General features: G+C 36.8%; 1 protein-coding gene and 1 long non-coding RNA gene across 4 annotated transcripts in view; one reads left to right on the forward strand and one right to left on the reverse strand.

Moving 5' to 3' along the window:
* Window positions 1–2,715: 2,715 nt before the first annotated feature.
* phip (pleckstrin homology domain interacting protein) overlaps window positions 2,716–18,605 on the forward strand; it is a 34,248-nt gene continuing 18,358 nt past the window's right edge. For all 3 annotated transcript variants that reach the window (XM_057363441.1, XM_057363443.1, XM_057363444.1), the window contains exons 1-12: window positions 2,716–2,905; window positions 3,014–3,072; window positions 3,156–3,185; window positions 3,335–3,394; window positions 5,565–5,715; window positions 6,320–6,418; window positions 6,565–6,725; window positions 9,780–10,001; window positions 10,160–10,260; window positions 10,939–11,009; window positions 11,748–11,848; window positions 13,363–13,403. In XM_057363441.1, coding sequence (XP_057219424.1) covers window positions 2,866–2,905; window positions 3,014–3,072; window positions 3,156–3,185; window positions 3,335–3,394; window positions 5,565–5,715; window positions 6,320–6,418; window positions 6,565–6,725; window positions 9,780–10,001; window positions 10,160–10,260; window positions 10,939–11,009; window positions 11,748–11,848; window positions 13,363–13,403 — 1,136 coding nt within the window. In that variant the 5' untranslated portion in view covers window positions 2,716–2,865. The remainder of the gene's footprint in view (window positions 2,906–3,013; window positions 3,073–3,155; window positions 3,186–3,334; window positions 3,395–5,564; window positions 5,716–6,319; window positions 6,419–6,564; window positions 6,726–9,779; window positions 10,002–10,159; window positions 10,261–10,938; window positions 11,010–11,747; window positions 11,849–13,362; window positions 13,404–18,605) is intronic.
* LOC130572083 (uncharacterized) lies at window positions 13,437–18,509 on the reverse strand. Its single transcript, XR_008965162.1, has 4 exons — window positions 18,152–18,509; window positions 17,030–17,084; window positions 15,612–15,704; window positions 13,437–15,275 (listed from the first exon to the last, which is right to left on the reverse strand). It is a non-coding gene; the product is annotated as an uncharacterized LOC130572083 (long non-coding RNA).

Consider the following 18,605-nt stretch of genomic DNA (forward strand, 5'->3'; position numbering starts at 1 on the left):
TGCAAACTTGTTAGTTTTCTTTTTCATTAAAAACTCTTTAATAAAATTGTTTGGACTTGGATAATGATGAAAAGGCATCCAGTAAAAGCCTGAACTTTTACTGGCTTCCATCACAGTCCATCAATACCGCTAGAAGTTGACTGACAGTCACAAGAGTACATTTCTGCAATTTCTAGGCAAATGGTGAATGAAGGTGATAAAATATAACAGGTTTACAATTTTTTAGTCACAACATAATCCCCATTGTTACAGTGTGTTATTCCATAGTTTTGATGAACTGACTACTGCATCCCTTACTTTGAAGAAAAATTGGACTATGCTCTTGCCAAATGTAGCCAACTGTGGCTGTGTTGGTGATTAGTTAGTTAGCAGTCCCTTTTAGTAAGAACATTTCATTTGGACATAAACTGAGGTAAACATCACCAACTTCATATAACTTTGACCAATGTTTGGCCTTCTGTACATAATCTGAAATGATGTCCTGACCTCCAGTGGCAAGAAACAAATACGGCATTTCACTTATCATTGTTCATTTCAATTTTTTATTTCATTGTATAATCTCTCGTTTAATATTTTAAATGTGTTTTAGTGTATAGTTTTTAGATTCCAAAATAAAATAACTTGTTTTTTTCTATCTGAATCTATGAAGTTTTGTGATGACTCCACTTAAGAGTCGGATCGCCACAATTTCATATGAATGTGATGAGTTGCATCAGTAGCCCTGGAGGCAAAGCAACCATATTCCCAGTTCTTGATTTTTTCTTAAGTGCCTGACTGTGTTTTCCTAAACTTACACTGTGTAAGTAAAGAAAATTATACTTCACTATGTTGATAAGTGTATGCAGAAATAAAACTGTTGAATTAACGACTTTCTTAGCAGGACACATAGTAGGCCTACTTTTTAGTTTCATGCACAAAAATCCCAGGTGGTAGGCTATTTAGCTCATGCACTCACATACAGACCAAAAAACCTTTATTAGTGAGAACCAATCATAGATGCATTAGATTTCTTTTACACTTTAGACTCGTCAGTCTAAAACAGCCGAAGATCAGGGCCGATATATCCTGTCAATCAGAAGAGGGCAGTGCAATGAATTTGTGCTCTGTGCATAAAAATTGTTTAGCAACATGAAACAAAATTTAGTTAATGCAGGTTAACATAACATCATACTATCGCAGATATGGCTCTGAATAATCAGCTATTGGTGTAGAATTTGGTACCCATGCATCTTTAAAAGTAACCAAACCTTTACTCATACACACACATTGCATATGTAAAAATATATTAAAATTATATGAACACTATGAAAAAGGTGTTATTTTTTAGTTTTATATACTGTATATATATATAGGTCTTTACACTTATATGAACACCGTTAGTAGTTTGTCACAATTACGATGACACTAGGCGACCTAACTTTCAACAATAAGGCATCCTATTGCATTATATTAACTTAATAAACTAATCAAGCTGAAAGTTTTGCCTCTTGAGCTGTATGCATTCAATGTAAATTAGGTAGTGTTTATTATTTAGCACTGATAACCTGCCAAGGGACCAAATGCAGATGATATCCTATAGTAAATCATTCTTTCTCAGTAGGCCTCATAATTGTAACCCATAATGTACACAGCACTGACCTGTCTGATATTGAACTGTTTAAAGAATTTTTGACCCTGAGAAAAGAAACTACAGGGCAAACCTTCAACTGGCCTGTGTTCTTACTTTTTCTGTCCTTTGAATGCAGTTATTTACCATAAACAAATAATAATACATCTGTATGGTACTGTTGTGTGATGTATAGACTTTCGTGGGAAAGGCAAATGCAATTTTCCATTTTGTGTCATTTTCTTTTACACATGCTATAACCAGACATCCATGCCGTGCCTTTCCTTCAAAGTACACAATGTAAAAATTATGTAAACAACATCACTGTCGTTGTCTTATTTTGTTCTTGTTGCCATTGGATTCCTGAAACTTAGATGGTTTAATTCATTACATTCTCCCTGTTTACAACCCTTCCCCCATTTTACTGCCCGCTCGCTTTTGAGAAAGAAATGGAGGACTTCCCGATCCAAATCACAACCGATAGGGGGTGGGTTCTTTGGGATCGTCTGTTTTGAGATTCCTATAATTCCATTGAATTTACTGAGCTTTTGTCGACTTTACAACCTCACAAATACAGTGTTAGCAACTGGATGTTTGATAGTAAGCCTCGATATTCTGTTGTGTGGAAAACATGCACGGTGTGTGAGATCCGAAGCTTCGCTGCAAGGTCGACACACTGTTCCGAGATGTAAAAGGCGCCATTAAAGCTCAAATTCCGGGGTTGTACAAACAAGCATATGCAGACTAAATTAATACTTAAAGGATCGGGCAAAGCAGTCAACATTTCGTTAAATCGTATCTTCTTTTCCACTTCAGTATTAGCATCGCAGTCTCCCTTACAGTCCGTACGTACGAGACCGTGCATTGTGTATTCCTGCGCAAAGGGGTTGTGCTTTTTGAAGGGAGGAGGGGGTATGGAGCGTAAACTGAAGCGCAAAATATTTACGAACATGCATGTTAACAAACATATACATGAAACTGCATGTTTTAAAAAGATTGTTTATTGCACTGTCCAAACGCTCCGAGGCGCGATCGTTTGTCCGAATCGATGCGTAGCACGTTGCGTCTGAGATAGGACTGTTTTGTGAGAGCGCGGAAAGCTACACCGAAGCGCCGGATCTACTTTCTGTGTGCTGGGTGAATGGAGGCGCAGCTCTTCCTGGTGAACAAACACTGACAACTATAGGGCAGCCCAGCGATACCCGCTTCCCAGAACGGCCACACACACCTTCTCCTTTACCCCCAAAACAACCCTAAACATGGCTGCTGAGCGTAAACACGTCGCGCAGCTGAAATCGGGTGAGTAAACAGGATTTTGAAAGGTGGCGCTGAAATATATACATCTGCCTTTCCACCACGTCCTTCTTCAAAGCTAATGTAGCTCATGTATTCTCCCCCATTTCGCAGAACTGTACTTCCTAATAGCCCGATTTTTAGAAGCGGGACCTTGTCAGGACGCGGCAGAGGTGGGTGATTTTGTCATATAAGATTTTAAACAACATTTCTGGAGAAGATCGAACGATTAAATGGTATTTTTGTGCCTTTTCAGACCTTGATACGGGAGGTTCAAGAGAAGGAGGTAAGCAGCACAATCCCTACTCGCGTCGCATCTCACTGCGCTGTACTTTAAGATGATAATTTAACGCAGATATCACATTTATTGCTTAAAAATACAAATCTGACCCCTGGAAATTAAGCAAATCAAGATATCGTTATTTTCCATTGCAGTTGTTACCCAAAAGAATTGACTGGACTGGCAAAGAACACCCAGGGAGTTACGAAAATTTGGTAAGGGATCCCTATAACCGAGAGAAAACTTTTTAGAGAGCAAAATAAGAAATTGAATTTCCCGCAATTTTTAAATCAGGAAAAAACTTAATCCGAACGCACGGGGAAAACCCAACCTCGGCGATAGAAATGAGTGTCAATGAGTAAACCCAGAGGCTGGCTTGACCTCAGGGATGTGAGTTTGGTCACAGTGGTGTCCATAAGGTTGAAATAGATGTTAAATTTGATGTAGAAATAAAGAGACGTCATGAATGTTGTGCTGTGTAAGGGGAAGGGAGCGGAGGGAGGAGGGACCAGTGCGCCAGAGTGAAAGCGGGGCGGTATGGAGGCGATCTGCCTCATGTAATACAACCATAGTCAGGGTAAAATACACAGTTTACCTTAGTTTATAATACATAAAGTAAGGTTTTTGAGCAGGAAGCAACATCGCCGGAGACCTAAGAGGAACCTAGAAGGGCAACGGGATTTTTTAAGGGGCCATCGTTGTTCTGCGATATTTTTTCGGGGGAAATTATTTTGAAGACATGTTGTGAGACTTGAAGACACAGACCGATAGTACAAATGAGAGGTACATCGAAATAAGTACGTATTGATTAATTTATTAATTACAATATCCAGAAAGGTAAATAAATAATTCATCGGGCTATTCACGTTTTTCAATAGCTCGCTATTCCATGCAGGGATATCACTCGGGAAGACGATTTTATTCAGCGTTTGAAGTGGAAGATGCTGAAATATCTTTATTTTAAAACTTTATGCGCTTTTAATCCAGCCCCTGTTATGGCCAGCCCCCAACATCTAGCAGTTGTGTAACTAATAGAGACAACTGTCTCTTAATCACACAGACTTTTGCCGACACAGACACAGTGTGCTGTATCTCCGTCGTGTATCTCCCACGATGAAATGTAGACACGTTGTAGCGTTAATCTGTAACATTTTATCCGCGGTTGTTTGCGCGATTGTCTCGCGCCGCTACGCCACTAGATCGCACGTATTACGGCGTCTGTTTGCCTGGTCATTATATCGGGTGAATGTGTGTATGCTTGCGTTTGTGTGTATGAATACGGCTGTTTGTAGATAATTTCACTGCCGTGTGAAGATGTTAAAGCTCATGCCGCCAGATCGTGGATAGAAAGAAGGCACACAGGACTTTACCGCCTGGTGTTGGCGCTGTCAATTATTATTTTTTGTCACGTCTGGAGTCCCTTCATCATCAGTATGTTAATGAACAAAGCAATCTGCATTAATTGTCATTGTTCTTAAGTGTAATGTAATAAAATTAATATTCAATAATGTTATACAATTTAAACATTTTTAATATATATATATATATATATATATATTAAACATCATAGAATGAATTTAAATAAAAATGTAAAAATATCTAAATTACTACAAAATAATAATCAGTTATAAGCTAATAACAACACAGTAATAACACAATATGTAAAATAAGAAATAAGATAACAAAACTCGTATGTTGCGTGTATAATATAGCCTATCTGTTATTCACTTTTAAAATCACAAGCTAAGCGTTGTGTGAGCGGTTGTTCGTCTCTGCGTGCGTGCGTGTGTGTGTAGAATATGGAATGTGTGACGACCAATAGGATGACGCTAAATGCAATTAAAGCCACATTAATTACTGACCGAGCGTTGAAGCTGGATCTGCTGAACATGCTTGATAAAGGAGATGCCCGCGTGGGGGAATGAACATTTACATTCGTATTTTATCTGTAGATTAGATTCATGTCAGGGGAAAAAATTAAAAGGATAAAAAGAGCTTTTGCGAAATAAAATTAGAGTGGCTGAAGATGATTCGCTTAATAGGACTAGGTGTTATAAACCCACTATTTCACTACTTTGTGTAAATGTTCGTCAGATTGTATTTTTTTAGTTTTCATTTCATAACATTGTAAAGTGATTTAATAAATGTTAATTCATGGGCAGTGCATACTTTTAATTAGAACCTTTTACATGATTATTTAAAACACATGACATTATTTGTATATATTTTAATAAAGTAAAATAATGCATGAATCAATTATTTAATGGTGATTATATAAAAAATACAATAATTTTGCCCACATTGCACACATTGAGCATTTATAAGATGATCTTGCAATAACAACATCATGTTTGTGTGTGTGCTTGTCTCTCTGTGTGTGTAAAGGTCAAATTGTACAGTCACATTTCTCCAGATCACCTGTTACAGGTGTGTGAACGAGTGAGCCCTCTTTTAGATAGGGAAGTGCCAGCCAGCGTACCGGGTGTTAACTCGCTGCTGGGAGCTGGACGTCAGTCTGTGTTGCGTACCAACAAGAGTGAGTGTCTTTGTTTGCCCTCCCCCCCTCCTTTATGTCTAATTGTGCATTCAAGTCATGAGCTCACAGGTACACCACCATAAAATCAATTACCGTCGGAAACTGGAGTTTTTTTTTATCATGGTAGAGGTTCATATTGATTATAAATTGTAATTGTAAATTTACGGTACAATGTAGTTTGCATGCATTTTGTGTAGTTTTGATAAAGAATAAAAAGCCTGAAAATACTACTCATTTGGCTGTTAGCTCAGACCAAACTGCCCCTTACATTTTTACAGTTTTCTATAATGCATTTTTTTTTTTCTTTTGGCAGAATTTATATCTATATTATTCATTTAAATGCTATATTTCTAATATTTGCCAATAGCATTCAGTTGTACAGTGTATATGTGTGCAATGGCATGTAGTAATGTTGTTTTTATAAATTATATATATATAATAGTAATATGAACATTAGCACATCCAATATTATCAGAAACAAATGCTTGTTTTATTTAATATATGTGGGTGTGTTTTCTACATTAATCCCAGTTTGTTTATGTCTGGCTAGAGATTCCATCTTTGCCGTGTATATTTAGTGACCGTCCCATGTGTTTGTTGGCAGGTTGTAAGCACGTGGTATGGAAAGGGTCTGCCCTCGCAGCCCTGCACTGTGGCAGGCCACCCGAGCTGCCAGTCATCTACGGAAGCCCACCCAGTATCGGTAGGTGCACTTCTCATTGGTTCTGTTGTTAATGTATTCCACTAGAAACATCAACATGCATCCAGATGTTAATAATCTACATTTTTGCTTTATTTCTTGTAAAATGTATTTTCTCATGATGTTTTTTAAACACTTGCATGCTCCAGTGGAGACAATAAACAGTCGGAGGCTGAATGGCTCTTATCGGTTGGGTCAGCTGGTGCCTACAGCTGTTTACCAACATATGAAGATGCACAAGAGAATTCTGGGACACCTGTCATCAGTGTACTGTGTCACCTTCGACCGCACTGGCCGCCGCATCTTCACAGTAAGACATCTGGTTTTGTATTTGTGTGCGTGACCAATTAGATGTTTTATTTTTTATTGTCTTGTAAAAACATTTTGAATCTGCTTTCTTTTTTCCCAAAATAAAAGTATGGAAAACATGCAATACAATGGGATTTAGACATTTGAGAAAAAAATGGTCCCCCTTTGCATTGGGTAGAGTTGTTTTTCCATATAGGTTAGTATTACATGCTCTTTTGGAATTGTAGTCTGTTTGTCACGTTGTTGTACCATATGACTGTGTTTAATAATTTTAAAGTTTATTTGGATGGATTTAATGTCAATATCAGTTTTTCGAGGGAGTTTATCAAAAAAAGAAAATGACTTAGCTGGATTAAATTAAATGTGTTCCAGATTTGTAGTTGCTCGTAAAAAAGTCTGTAAACGAGCTAAATAAAATATAAATAGATAAATAAGATAAATAAAAGAAATATTGTTCATGTTACAAGCTAAATGTAATGAGCATATTTGTTGTAATATAGATCGATTGTTGGAGTTCTTAGCATTTGATCCATTGGCATTGAGAGAAGTCAAAATGAATTTAATGTTATCAACATCTGTACGTTTGGCCGTTGTGGAATGTTTAAAGGCATTTGAAAGAAAATGTGCTGTTAAAATGTTTAAATAATAGAATACTTGAGGTCAAGGCTTTAAAATGATAAGATGCCCAGATGAATAGTATGGTCTGAGATTACTGGATGGAAATTGAAAGAATTTATTATGGCTGTTTTATGATATCGGTTCTGGGTTTAAAGGATTTTGAAGGCACCCTTTTCTTGTATTTTTCCAATACATTTAAAGATAATTAAATGCATTTGTTGTGGTTTTCTCTTGTAATATTTTACAGTTTTCATTTAAAAGTTTAATTGCTGGATTGTTTTGATATGTTTTTGTTACTGATGATCATGTACAAAAAGTGTGTTTACTTGCACTTCCAGTGGCATTCAGAGGTCTATTAAGAATGAATAATCTCAGAAGAAGAATTGTTTCTGCATTTTTTAATTGAATACAATTTATTATGCTCATTGGTAGGCTGATAATGCAGCTTGTCATAACAATTTTTTAGATATAAAAAAGAATTTCTTAGTATTTGGTATGTCCCTGTTTTGCTTTAATGACAGTGTGCACTTGAGATGGCACGGACCCGATGATTTATGTTATCCATGCTCGATTTTAGAATGATCCAAACAGCATCTTGTGCTTTGATGAATGCATGAGTATCTGACCTTTTAAGAGTGAATATAACACATTAGTTAATGATCCTAAAAATACAGAATCTTGAATATTTGGTCTTTAATTTTCTTTGACTACTTCTTGTTTGCTTTCCTAAAACTTTTCTTTTTTGTTTAAATGAAAAAATGACATTTTATGTCAGGCGTTTGGGGCCTCACTGCATATCCTTCATGGATTTTCAATGAGTTGCTTAATTCTTTAAATTTTGTGGGACACTGGAAACACATTCTTTTTTTCCTAGTGACCTAAGGGATATTTTTAGACAGTGAACTTTCTGATCTAACAGAAACAGATAATATTTTGATTTGGATTATGGGATAAGTGTAGAGGTTAAAGGTCGTTAACATGTTCCGTCTGGACAAGGCAAGCATACAGTTGCTGTGTGACGTCATCCCCTCTCTACAGTATTTGAAAGATTCTGTTACTCGGCGTGTGACACAAGCTTTTGCAGTATTTGTCAGAGCTGTAGCTTTTTTAAGAGCCCTCGAGTGTATTTTGCTGACGTGTGTTTTGAAGTGTGCACATTTGGGTTCCATTTTACTCTGCAAGTTTTAATGCTCCAAAAATGGCTGAACAGCAAGGATTACCCCCCCCCTCTCTTTTTTCTCTCTCTCTCTTACACATACACTCTCTTATTCTCTTTGTCTTTTCCACTTTCGATCTTGGTCTCTCCGTATTTCTCCTTCCTCTCTCTTCTTTTTCCTCTAGCTCTCACCAGGCGTATGGGGGGTGTGTCTGTCCGTGCACATTGGAAAAGAGTGTTTCTTTTACGTATTTGGCTGCAAGCCAAGAATAAAATCATCTCTTTCTTTTTCCTGAGCTATTAGCCAGTGTGTCATTGGCATTCCGCCTGTGTTTAACAGATCTTTGCGGATGTTCGTCTCCGCATGTCGCTCGGGGATCATTTTTCTTTGCACAATTTGATATGCACGTGCGGCCGGCTTGAAATCAATGTTATTAACACAATAATTCCTGTGTTTCTGGAAACAACTACAGTGATGTTGTATTCAACATTACGAATCAAAAGGAAAACGGCAAGGAGGTTTTTGTAAAAAAGCATCTTCCAATATAGCAATGAATGAAAGATTGGGTTCAAGTTGCTCTAGGTAGCATTTGCTTCTTTATGGTTCTGTCACACACACACACTGGATTTTAGGTTAACAGTATTTTTGATTCACCTGGTAAATTCAGATGGGACTTGCTGCATGTAGTGTGAGTAAAGCATATTACTTCTCACATGATGTTTGAAGACACTTTAATAGTATATTTTTGCAATGAAAAGTTGAAATGATATAATACTCAGTTCACTAAATGCTTTCTGATTAATCACCTTGTATTCACGATTCGATAAAAAGGATATTTCATGTTATTTTATATAATATAATAATTTACATTATATAATAATGTTTATGTTTTTTTTTTAAGTTTGAATATTTTTTGTTGCCCAGAAATTAGTAAATGACATTTAAAAGTCATTGAACAGGAAACGATGCATCATACCATCGGAAATTAATTTCCGATTTCTAACGGTTTATTATCTTGGCCTCTTTAAGGTTTCTAAAATTATTAAACAACTTCTGTGCCCTGCCTCTGAAGCCTGAGGGAAATTGTTTTGTTTCAGACGTTGCTTCAGGCATGTTCCTTGACTTAAGTTAATTATATTGTAAATTTTCATATAAATTCTTACAGATTTAATTTGGCTGTGCTGAAATGAAATATTCTACTTGGAGCTTTAAAGGCTTACTTCAGCCTGTTTTGATGTCTGATTTTGGCACGGGTTAGCAGGTGTGCGTTATGTTCTCAGGGTTCGGACGACTGCTTGGTGAAAATCTGGGCGACGGACAACGGGCGTTTGCTGGCGACACTGAGAGGTCACGCAGCAGAGATTTCAGACATGGCTGTGAATTATGAGAACACCCTGCTGGCGGCCGGCAGCTGTGATAAAATGATCAGAGTGTGGTGCTTGCAGACCGCAGCCCCGCTGGCGGTACTAGAGGGCCACGCGGCGTCCATCACCTCACTACAGGTGAACAACATGTTTACCTTTGAAATTTTATATTTGCAATAAACACAACTAAACATGCACTGGTATATGCATTCATACACTCAATCACATCCTACTTACAGTATTAGGACTTTTTAGTGTGCTGTGATCCTGTTTCTGATATTTGTGTTTGTGTGTAGTTTTCTCCGCTTTGCAGTGGCAATAAGAGGTTCCTGTCCTCCACTGGAGCTGATGGCACCATCTGTTTCTGGCAGTGGGACGCACGCACACTCAAATTCGGGTGAGTTTTGTTCGTTCTCTCTCATCTGTGGGGTTTTAGGAAGAAGATGTTTTCATGCTATTCTGAGTATATGAAGATCTTTTTGTTTAGCTGAATTGATGAAATATTAGCTTTTTGTCAACCCAACATTAAAGGAGAACAGCATCATTCTTAGTGTTAAAATACTTTTTCCTACCCCATGTCCAGAGATGTCTATCAGTAAGCCATTTAAAAAAAATCAGTTTGTGGATAGCATCCATTTGATGCCTTTAGTGAAGCATAAATGGCTCAACAAGTGCCATGAACAACTGTTTAGAGCAGTATTTTCCCACACTCGTTGTGTTTTACTCAAAAGTTACTGACTACAGCTGTAATGTGTTGCAATAAACCCCTTTAGGGTAAGAAATCCCTTAGTAACAATACTGTTGCAGTTAGAATTAAGGGTTTTCTTACCGACACAGGTTTTTTCTCCATTTATTCATTATTGGAGTTTTGGTTCTTTGCCACCGTGCCATATTGGCTTATCTTCTGCAAATTCATTTAACATTGCTTTATTGGGAAGGGCCTCTCTGTTTGTACTCTTTACACAAATGTTCCTCTTCTGTGTTTTTTTCATGTGAAGCTGCTTTCAAACAATGCAACATTGTAAAAAGCGATATATAATTAAACATGACTTGACTTGACTTTCTATGTGTGCAGGCAGCGGCCTAGTAAATTTATCGAGCGACCCAGACCGGGTGTCCAGATGATCTGTTCCTCTTTCAGTGCAGGTACGCCAAAACTGTCAAACCTCAAGCTCCAAATGCTCCATTTGAACAGGTGCCCTTTATCATTAATATATACTTGTCTGGACAGAAGTCCTGTGACATTGTGAATGTTTCAACAATCAGCTTGTAGTAAAACTTGTGTGCACTAGGACAGAAAATGTATTTTGAGAATCCTTTTAGAAATTAGATGATGAATGTCCACTATCATGTAGCTATATGTGTGTATTCTCTTGATATCAGGTGAATATTTCTATTGTTCTGAACGCTAATTGTGGATTATAGAGACATTGTGGATGTTTTGGGCTTTAACATTTTTTCTGCTAAGTGAGTCTATAAATATCCTGTTGTCAGACCGATATCTCTTACTCTCTCTTCCTAAAAGGAGTTTTGTAGAACTGCAGAAGCTCTTTAAATAAACACACAAGATCACACAAGGACAAATAAACAGTACCTTGTGTCGTATGGTGTGACAGCAAAAATTTAGAAAACACACTGTTAATAATATATATTTTTAATATTAATACGATTTTTATTTATGATATAAAGTAGGATAAGAGAGATTTATCTTCATTGTTAGTTATTTTCTAAGTTTATGTCATCACACCACTGGACACATGTGCACTTTACTTGTCAATTACCCAATTACAATTGAGTTGTGGTTAATGCCAGATTTTGTGTGAAAATGATGACGAAATGTTTGTTGATGTCTGTTTGCACATGAGTGTAATATTGTTATTTCAGGCGGGATGTTCCTGGCGACAGGCAGCACTGATCACATCATTAGGGTTTATTACTTTGGAGGTGGACAACCAGAGAAGATATCTGAACTGGAGTCTCATACTGTACGTAATGTTTATGTGGCGTGTGTGTGTTTGTTTGAATCAAGCGGCAACTTTCTGATATCTCTCGTGAAGCCAACACGGAAATGACTTAGGCTCGATTCACATTTCGCGTCTAAAACCACGCGCAAAACGCAAAACAAAGCGCTCCGGCAGTTGCGCACGCAGAGCATCTGCCGTTGCTAAGCAACCATGGGCCACGATAGCCGTTTAGACGAGGAGGTATAAACAAAGGATATTTGGATTATATGCACTGAAAATACCTTGCAATAACTCTGCTACTAGATTTAGTTATGCTGTGATCATCTGTGTCTCCATTTTCATTGATCTTGTCTATATTGGCTGGTTGGTTGTTGTCACATGACCTGCGGTGCGCTTGCGCCTTTCTGAAAAGTTGAGATTTTATCATCTCTGAAAAAAAGAGCATGTACCGCGTCTCCCCCTATGTCCGCACGGCTGCCGCGCGTCTGCCGCGCGTCTACATTTAAAATAACGAATATGCACGCGGAAAAGACGCAGAATGTGAATCCGGCCTTAAACTGCAATTCATCGACTGGGTGCTAGAGACTGGCTCCAAAAGAGAACAGAATCTCATGGAGCCCCATGTTAAAATGGGCAACTTTACAGCAGAAAAAAACATGTTTACAGCCTGGTACAAAAAACTATTTTTGTCTATATATAGCTAATTTTACCCTTCATGACATAACTTAAATTAAGCCTTAAAATTCAGCAAATTAGGTGCGTGGCCACTTGAGTGACAAGTGGTTTCAGCAACCAGGCGCCTCAGCTCCAACCACGTCCTGCCTCTTGGCCCATTTTCGATTATCTGAGAGTGACGCGCTGCTAAGATGGCGGTGGCCGGCTCCGCCCACTTTAAGCTTCAAAACAGCTGCTCAGAAACCTTTAAGTCCTCTTTTATAATATATACAGTTTATATGATAAAATATAACATTTAAAAATATATAGTTATTTAATATATTGTAATTGTTATACACTAATCCTACATACTTTTTGTAAGAATGATCATTTATTTTTAATAATTTGTTGCTGAAACTGTATGCAAGAGTGCTGTTGTACCAAATTCAGCATGGCTGTTATGCGGTTGTAGAATGTAATCAAGACCCAAATATATATATAAAAATATATATACTGTATATAATAAGGAGTTAATAAAAATAGTACCAATATTTATAAAATACATAACAATACATTCAGATAGAATACAGTACACTTCAGGCTAAATATTAGACAAAGACCACAGCATCTACAAACATTTAGACATTTAGTACGTGGGATCTATCTTAAAAATGGTTTGTCTCAGTATGTATTAAATTGTTTATAGAATATTAGTTTGCAAGTGTGTCTATGTCTGTATTGATGTATTGTGTATGTGTGCATATTGATTTTTTGAATGCACCCATTTCTATTCTCTGTACAGCTTTCACTGTTTCCAAATTCATTATTATTTTGAGATGCTCCTCATGTTTTTTAATGACTTGTTTTTCATCTTTCCTCAGGATAAAGTCGACAGCATCCAGTTCTCCCATGGTGGAGACAGGTGAGCAACACCGGCTCTTTTTTCCTGTGTGTGTGAGAGAGAGTGTGCCTTTCACGATTGTGGGATATATGAACCCTCATATAATTATGATGAGCTGATGTTGTCAGCACAAAGTAGACCTGGTTCCCAACACACGCAAACATGCTTGTCAGGTGCTTACAATACTTACCGAAAGACACCATACATGAATCCTGATGCACAAAATCTCAGTCCGCTTAAATGAGAGACGGAGCACATACCAGCTCTTTGTTCAGTATCTGCAAGCTTCTTTATCTTTTTCAGTCACTCTACTGAGCAAATGTTTTCATATTGGGGGAAGGGGAAAGTGAGAGTGTGTGAGTGTAATAAGATGGAGAAGTCTGTAACAGGTCCCCGAGGAATTAAAGAGATGGATGTTCACATGGGCTGGTTTTCACATGGGCTGAGACAGCATTCAGCATTAAATATAAGTAAAGAAATCTCGCCAATCAATACTGCCTCGGAGTACACTGTCAAAAAGATGAAAACCGTGTGACTAGACACACTCAAAAAAATGAAACCTTGACTTTAATTAAAAAATTTTTGTCAACAGGTTCCACAAAATATAATTATGAAAGTTGAAAACAAATATTTCAAGGTTATCTAACTTAATGGGGTTGTTTTAGGAAGAAATAATATTTTTGACTCAAGCCAACTATTATCACTAATTTTTACTCAACAAGAGACGTTTGAGTTTAACTTACTAAAGTCAGTTATGTTATATGGACTAACAAAATTTACTTAGAAGCTGCATATTACATATTTGTCTATTCAATATAAACTAATGATTTTACAACAAAACATTCAATTCAAGCTTAATTAATCAAAATAAAATGCCTTCACTTACTTTAATTTTTACTAGCTAGGTTAAATTAAATCTAGTTTGTCAACAGGTTCCACACAAATTACTTCATTAAACTCAACTCAACATTTGTTAGTTCCTTTATTCACCAACACAAGAAAACAAATTCTGTTTTACAAAACAGAAAAACACACATTTAAACATACCAATGAGTGACAGCATTTAAAGAGGGTTATCTTAACCTTAAAATAAAAACTCTGGACACGCTTTACATGCATGTCACACAGAACACTGGTGCAAAAAAAGGTATAATATTTCATATTATATTTCAAATTTTCAAATGTTTTCAAGTGCAAAGCAGGCCTTTATGTTAAACGCCACAAACTTTTAAGTGCTCAATGTTGGTTCACTCATACGGTTTGTTTTTAAGCATCTGTACACGCTTTACATGACAAAGAAACATGTCACCAGAACAGTGGTGCGTATTACACAAAAAAACACTATTCCAACATCAACTGGATTGGTGGTGGCATCTCCTCCCTCAGCATTAATGCTGTAGAAAAAAGAAAAAAAAACTCTGGACACACTTTACAAAGAAACATGTCACCCAGAACAGTGGTGCGTCACACAAAAAAAAGAAAAGAAAAAAGGTATATAAACTTTAAAGTGTTTTTCAATTTAATGGTTTCAAGTGCAAAGGCCTTCATGTTAAACGCCACACGCTCAATGTTGGTTCACTCATACAGTTTGTTTTTAAGCATCTGTACCTTGGTTGAGAGTCTCGTAGCATCCAGCTGGAGGAAGATTTTCTGAAGCACCTCAAAGAATGTTTTCAGTTCTTGAGGATAACTGAGGTTCATTGCATATATGACACCCATTAAGAGTGCACATGCAGAAGCGATGTCTCCCAAGTCGTGAAGCACTTCAACACCCTCAACCACTATTCCAACATCAACTGGAATGGTGGTGGCATCACCTTCCTCAGCATTAATGCTGTAGATGCCAAAGACAACTTGTTCAAGGTCCCTATGGGCAGCACAGCCATCTGAATCCTTTCCACACACAAAAAAGGACAACAATGAAATCACCAGCCAATTACATAATTCCAAAGAGCTCATTTGCATTGCAGTTTTCTCCGTAAATTATTTAAAATAGTGCTTCATTACTAACTTTAGGTACAAACTGATTCCTCACAATTTGTACAATCACTGGCCACTTTATTAGTACACCTGTATGATCTGATGCCATAAATTCGACTTTTATAAGTTTATAATTTTCAATTTTTAAGATTAAATGATCAGAAATGTGATTTTGGTCGAGACCAAAATTGCCATTCCTAAAAGCCCTAGGATACCATTATTGCTGCAGTGATTGTTATTAAAACCTACCAGATAGTCTTTGAAGAGACTGCTCGGATCTTCATTTAGATGGATACAAAGTGCCATGAGGAGGAACTCCCTCTTCTTTTCAACAGTTTCATTCTAAATAGAAAAAAGCAGCATCAACATATATACTACAAACCTATTACACTTCTATAATTATGTGAAATGGAAATTATGGACTCTAAAGAGGTGTGATGTAAGTGCATTCCATGACTTGAATGTACATGGACAACTAGTATATGTGCAAGGATATGGGTGCCTACGCCCATATTGAGGATGTTTTAACCTATGTTTTAGTAACTGACATCTAGTAGAGGTCTTTGAACCTCAACCTTTACACTGCCACATTCAATATCTGTAAAAAGCACACACATCACCAACCCCCCCCCAAACAGTGATTTCAGTTAAAAGAAACTTGACTTGCAAAAAAAATATTTATATAATTTTTAGAAGAGTTTTACAAAAAGCATATCATATGACTTTAAATATTTTAAAATACTAATAATTTTTAAAACATTTATATAATCTGTTAAAAACTGATGAACTGAAATCAATTGCTACTGATAAATAAAAGTAAACGGGATTAGGGCTGTGCAAAAATATCGATACATGTAACTATCGCAATATTTGTTTTTTTGATAGTGTATTGATAGCGATACCTCTATCGATATATTTTTTTAAATCATGTCATATACATACGGCCAAAAGTAAGTGGAAGTGAGCATGGCGAAAAATATAAGGCGGCTTGGAGCTCTCAGAGCTGATGTGTGGGTGTGCTCTGGTTTTCAAAATAAGTAATGGAGTAATGAGTTACATAAAATAATGCTGTTTGTAGGCTTCGCAAGTCAGGACACAAGTCACTTGGCAAAAAGTTTATTAAGAAAAGTAACAATGACATGTATTGTGCTTTCACGGATGTGACACCAGCACATTTACAGCACTGATGAAGCAGGGGTTTTATACTGCCCATATTCAGTATTTTAACTGTAATGCACCACAACAGCCAAGTGACTTGAGTGAGCCACCTTATTCCCCTGTGCTACCCATTTGAGGGGCGCAATCCACAGTTTGGGAACCCAAACCTCAGGTCCATGCATCGCACATCATGGCCACTCTGCAGAGCTAAGGGATGTTTTCACAATTATCCTTACAGAAAACCCCCGCTGGTGCACAGCATGTTGTATTTCTAGCTCTACTTTTTACATTTTCTATTTAAAGTATTGCAATATATCGCAAATGTGTATCGTATCGAAATACATATCATATCATATCAATACAATACTATCGTGATATGTATCGTATCGGGAGGCACTTGCCAATACACAGCCCTAAACGGGATACAAACAGAAACACTCGGAACAAAAAATAAATGAAATGGTCACGCAAGAAACAGTATTTACATTTGTAGATGTTGCAGATCTTACCTATTGTGAGTAAAGCACCTTGGCAGGAACACAAAACACACCTTTCATTAAGGACCTGAAAAATTGCAAAGGACAAAAACAAATAAAACAATTTGATAAAGATTTTGTGAAATTGAATTAATCTGAACTGAAAAACTACAAACCAATAAAATAATCACACTTCGTAATTTTTATTGAAAGTATCACAACAAATTGGAAAAAAAAAGTTTCAAACAAAGTATTAACCAATTTTGACAGCAGATTTTAGTTTAGTTTTAGTCTAATGGACCTAACGTTAGTGGTTGAACTTAGTATTGCAGTTTCAACGGAGAATGACTGTAGCATTGTTTTCAAATTAACAAGTATGTTATATTAGTACGTTTCTTAAATATATCTGCAAACATATTATTGTATTTTTAAGCTTTAGTAGAGTCAAAAATTTACAACATCTTAAACGCTACAGTCAGAAAAACGAAAGGGAAGTTACACGCTTCATGTAGACATTTGGACATTGTGTAAATCTATCTAGAAAAGATAGATTAGACGTGTAGAATAATTTCAAAAACATTATAAATGTTGCGTCCAGGCGTTCATGATATAAAAAATAAACATACAAGTATAACTTTTAAAACGGAGTGAACACGGAGCAGTTTTTCCGTGAGCGGGAATAGAAAACCCAGAGTGGATTCGGAGCGGCGTGATTAACAGAACCCTTAGAGTAGAGAAGAACGTGCTTTTAAGTCCACTTCAGGCTTTGATCACAGCCCCCTTTAGCGGCTGAATACACCTCATCTTTTCAAATTCAAATTAAGAAATATATTACACTATTTGAGAAATGTAATCCTATTTACAGCCTTAAAATTATGAAAAGTTAATATAAAACATTAAGGACAGACAGGAACCCTGCCATGGACGGAAAAAAATCCAACTCGCTCCAGTTAACGGAAATCCATCGTAGCGACGGATAACATTAATCCATTAACTATCTTTCTTTTCGCCCAAATAATGGATATATGCAGCGGACCAACCTGCGCCACGTGTCTAAACTAGCATGCTTACTTCAGCATGTCTAAGACCCTAGAACTCTCTAAAACTTACTAATAAAAAAGATCGGTACTGGAGGAAAAACAAATATCCACCTACCTTTACCAGCTGTAAAAAATATAAGACGTCCTTCTGTCAAATCCAATCGAGGAAAAGCTTTGCAGGGGATCATGCAGGTGTGCAGAGTCAAATATCATTGCGCGTCTTGCTTTTCTTCTTCTTTGGGGTTTCGTGGCAGTTGGCGTCGCACTATACTGCCACCCTCTGGATGTAAGATTTTTTTACTTAACATAAATGGTTTGTGTTTAGACAACGCGTTAAGATTTTGTAGAGTCAAGTTGAGACATAATTACGTGGACCTTAATAGAAAAAAACATTTCAAGTCAACAAATACAATTATTATAAGTAAACTGAATATAAACATTTTATGTAAAGTGCACAACCTTCCTTGTTCATTTTTTTGAGTGCAAGATTACACACAGCATCTTCTACACAATACACAATGTACAGTCTGTGTAATGCAGTGTAATATACTTGGACTTACTAATAGAGC

This window comes from Triplophysa rosa, linkage group LG21 (genome assembly GCF_024868665.1).
Source record: "Triplophysa rosa linkage group LG21, Trosa_1v2, whole genome shotgun sequence".
In the NCBI taxonomy this organism is placed as follows: Eukaryota; Metazoa; Chordata; class Actinopteri; order Cypriniformes; family Nemacheilidae; genus Triplophysa; species Triplophysa rosa.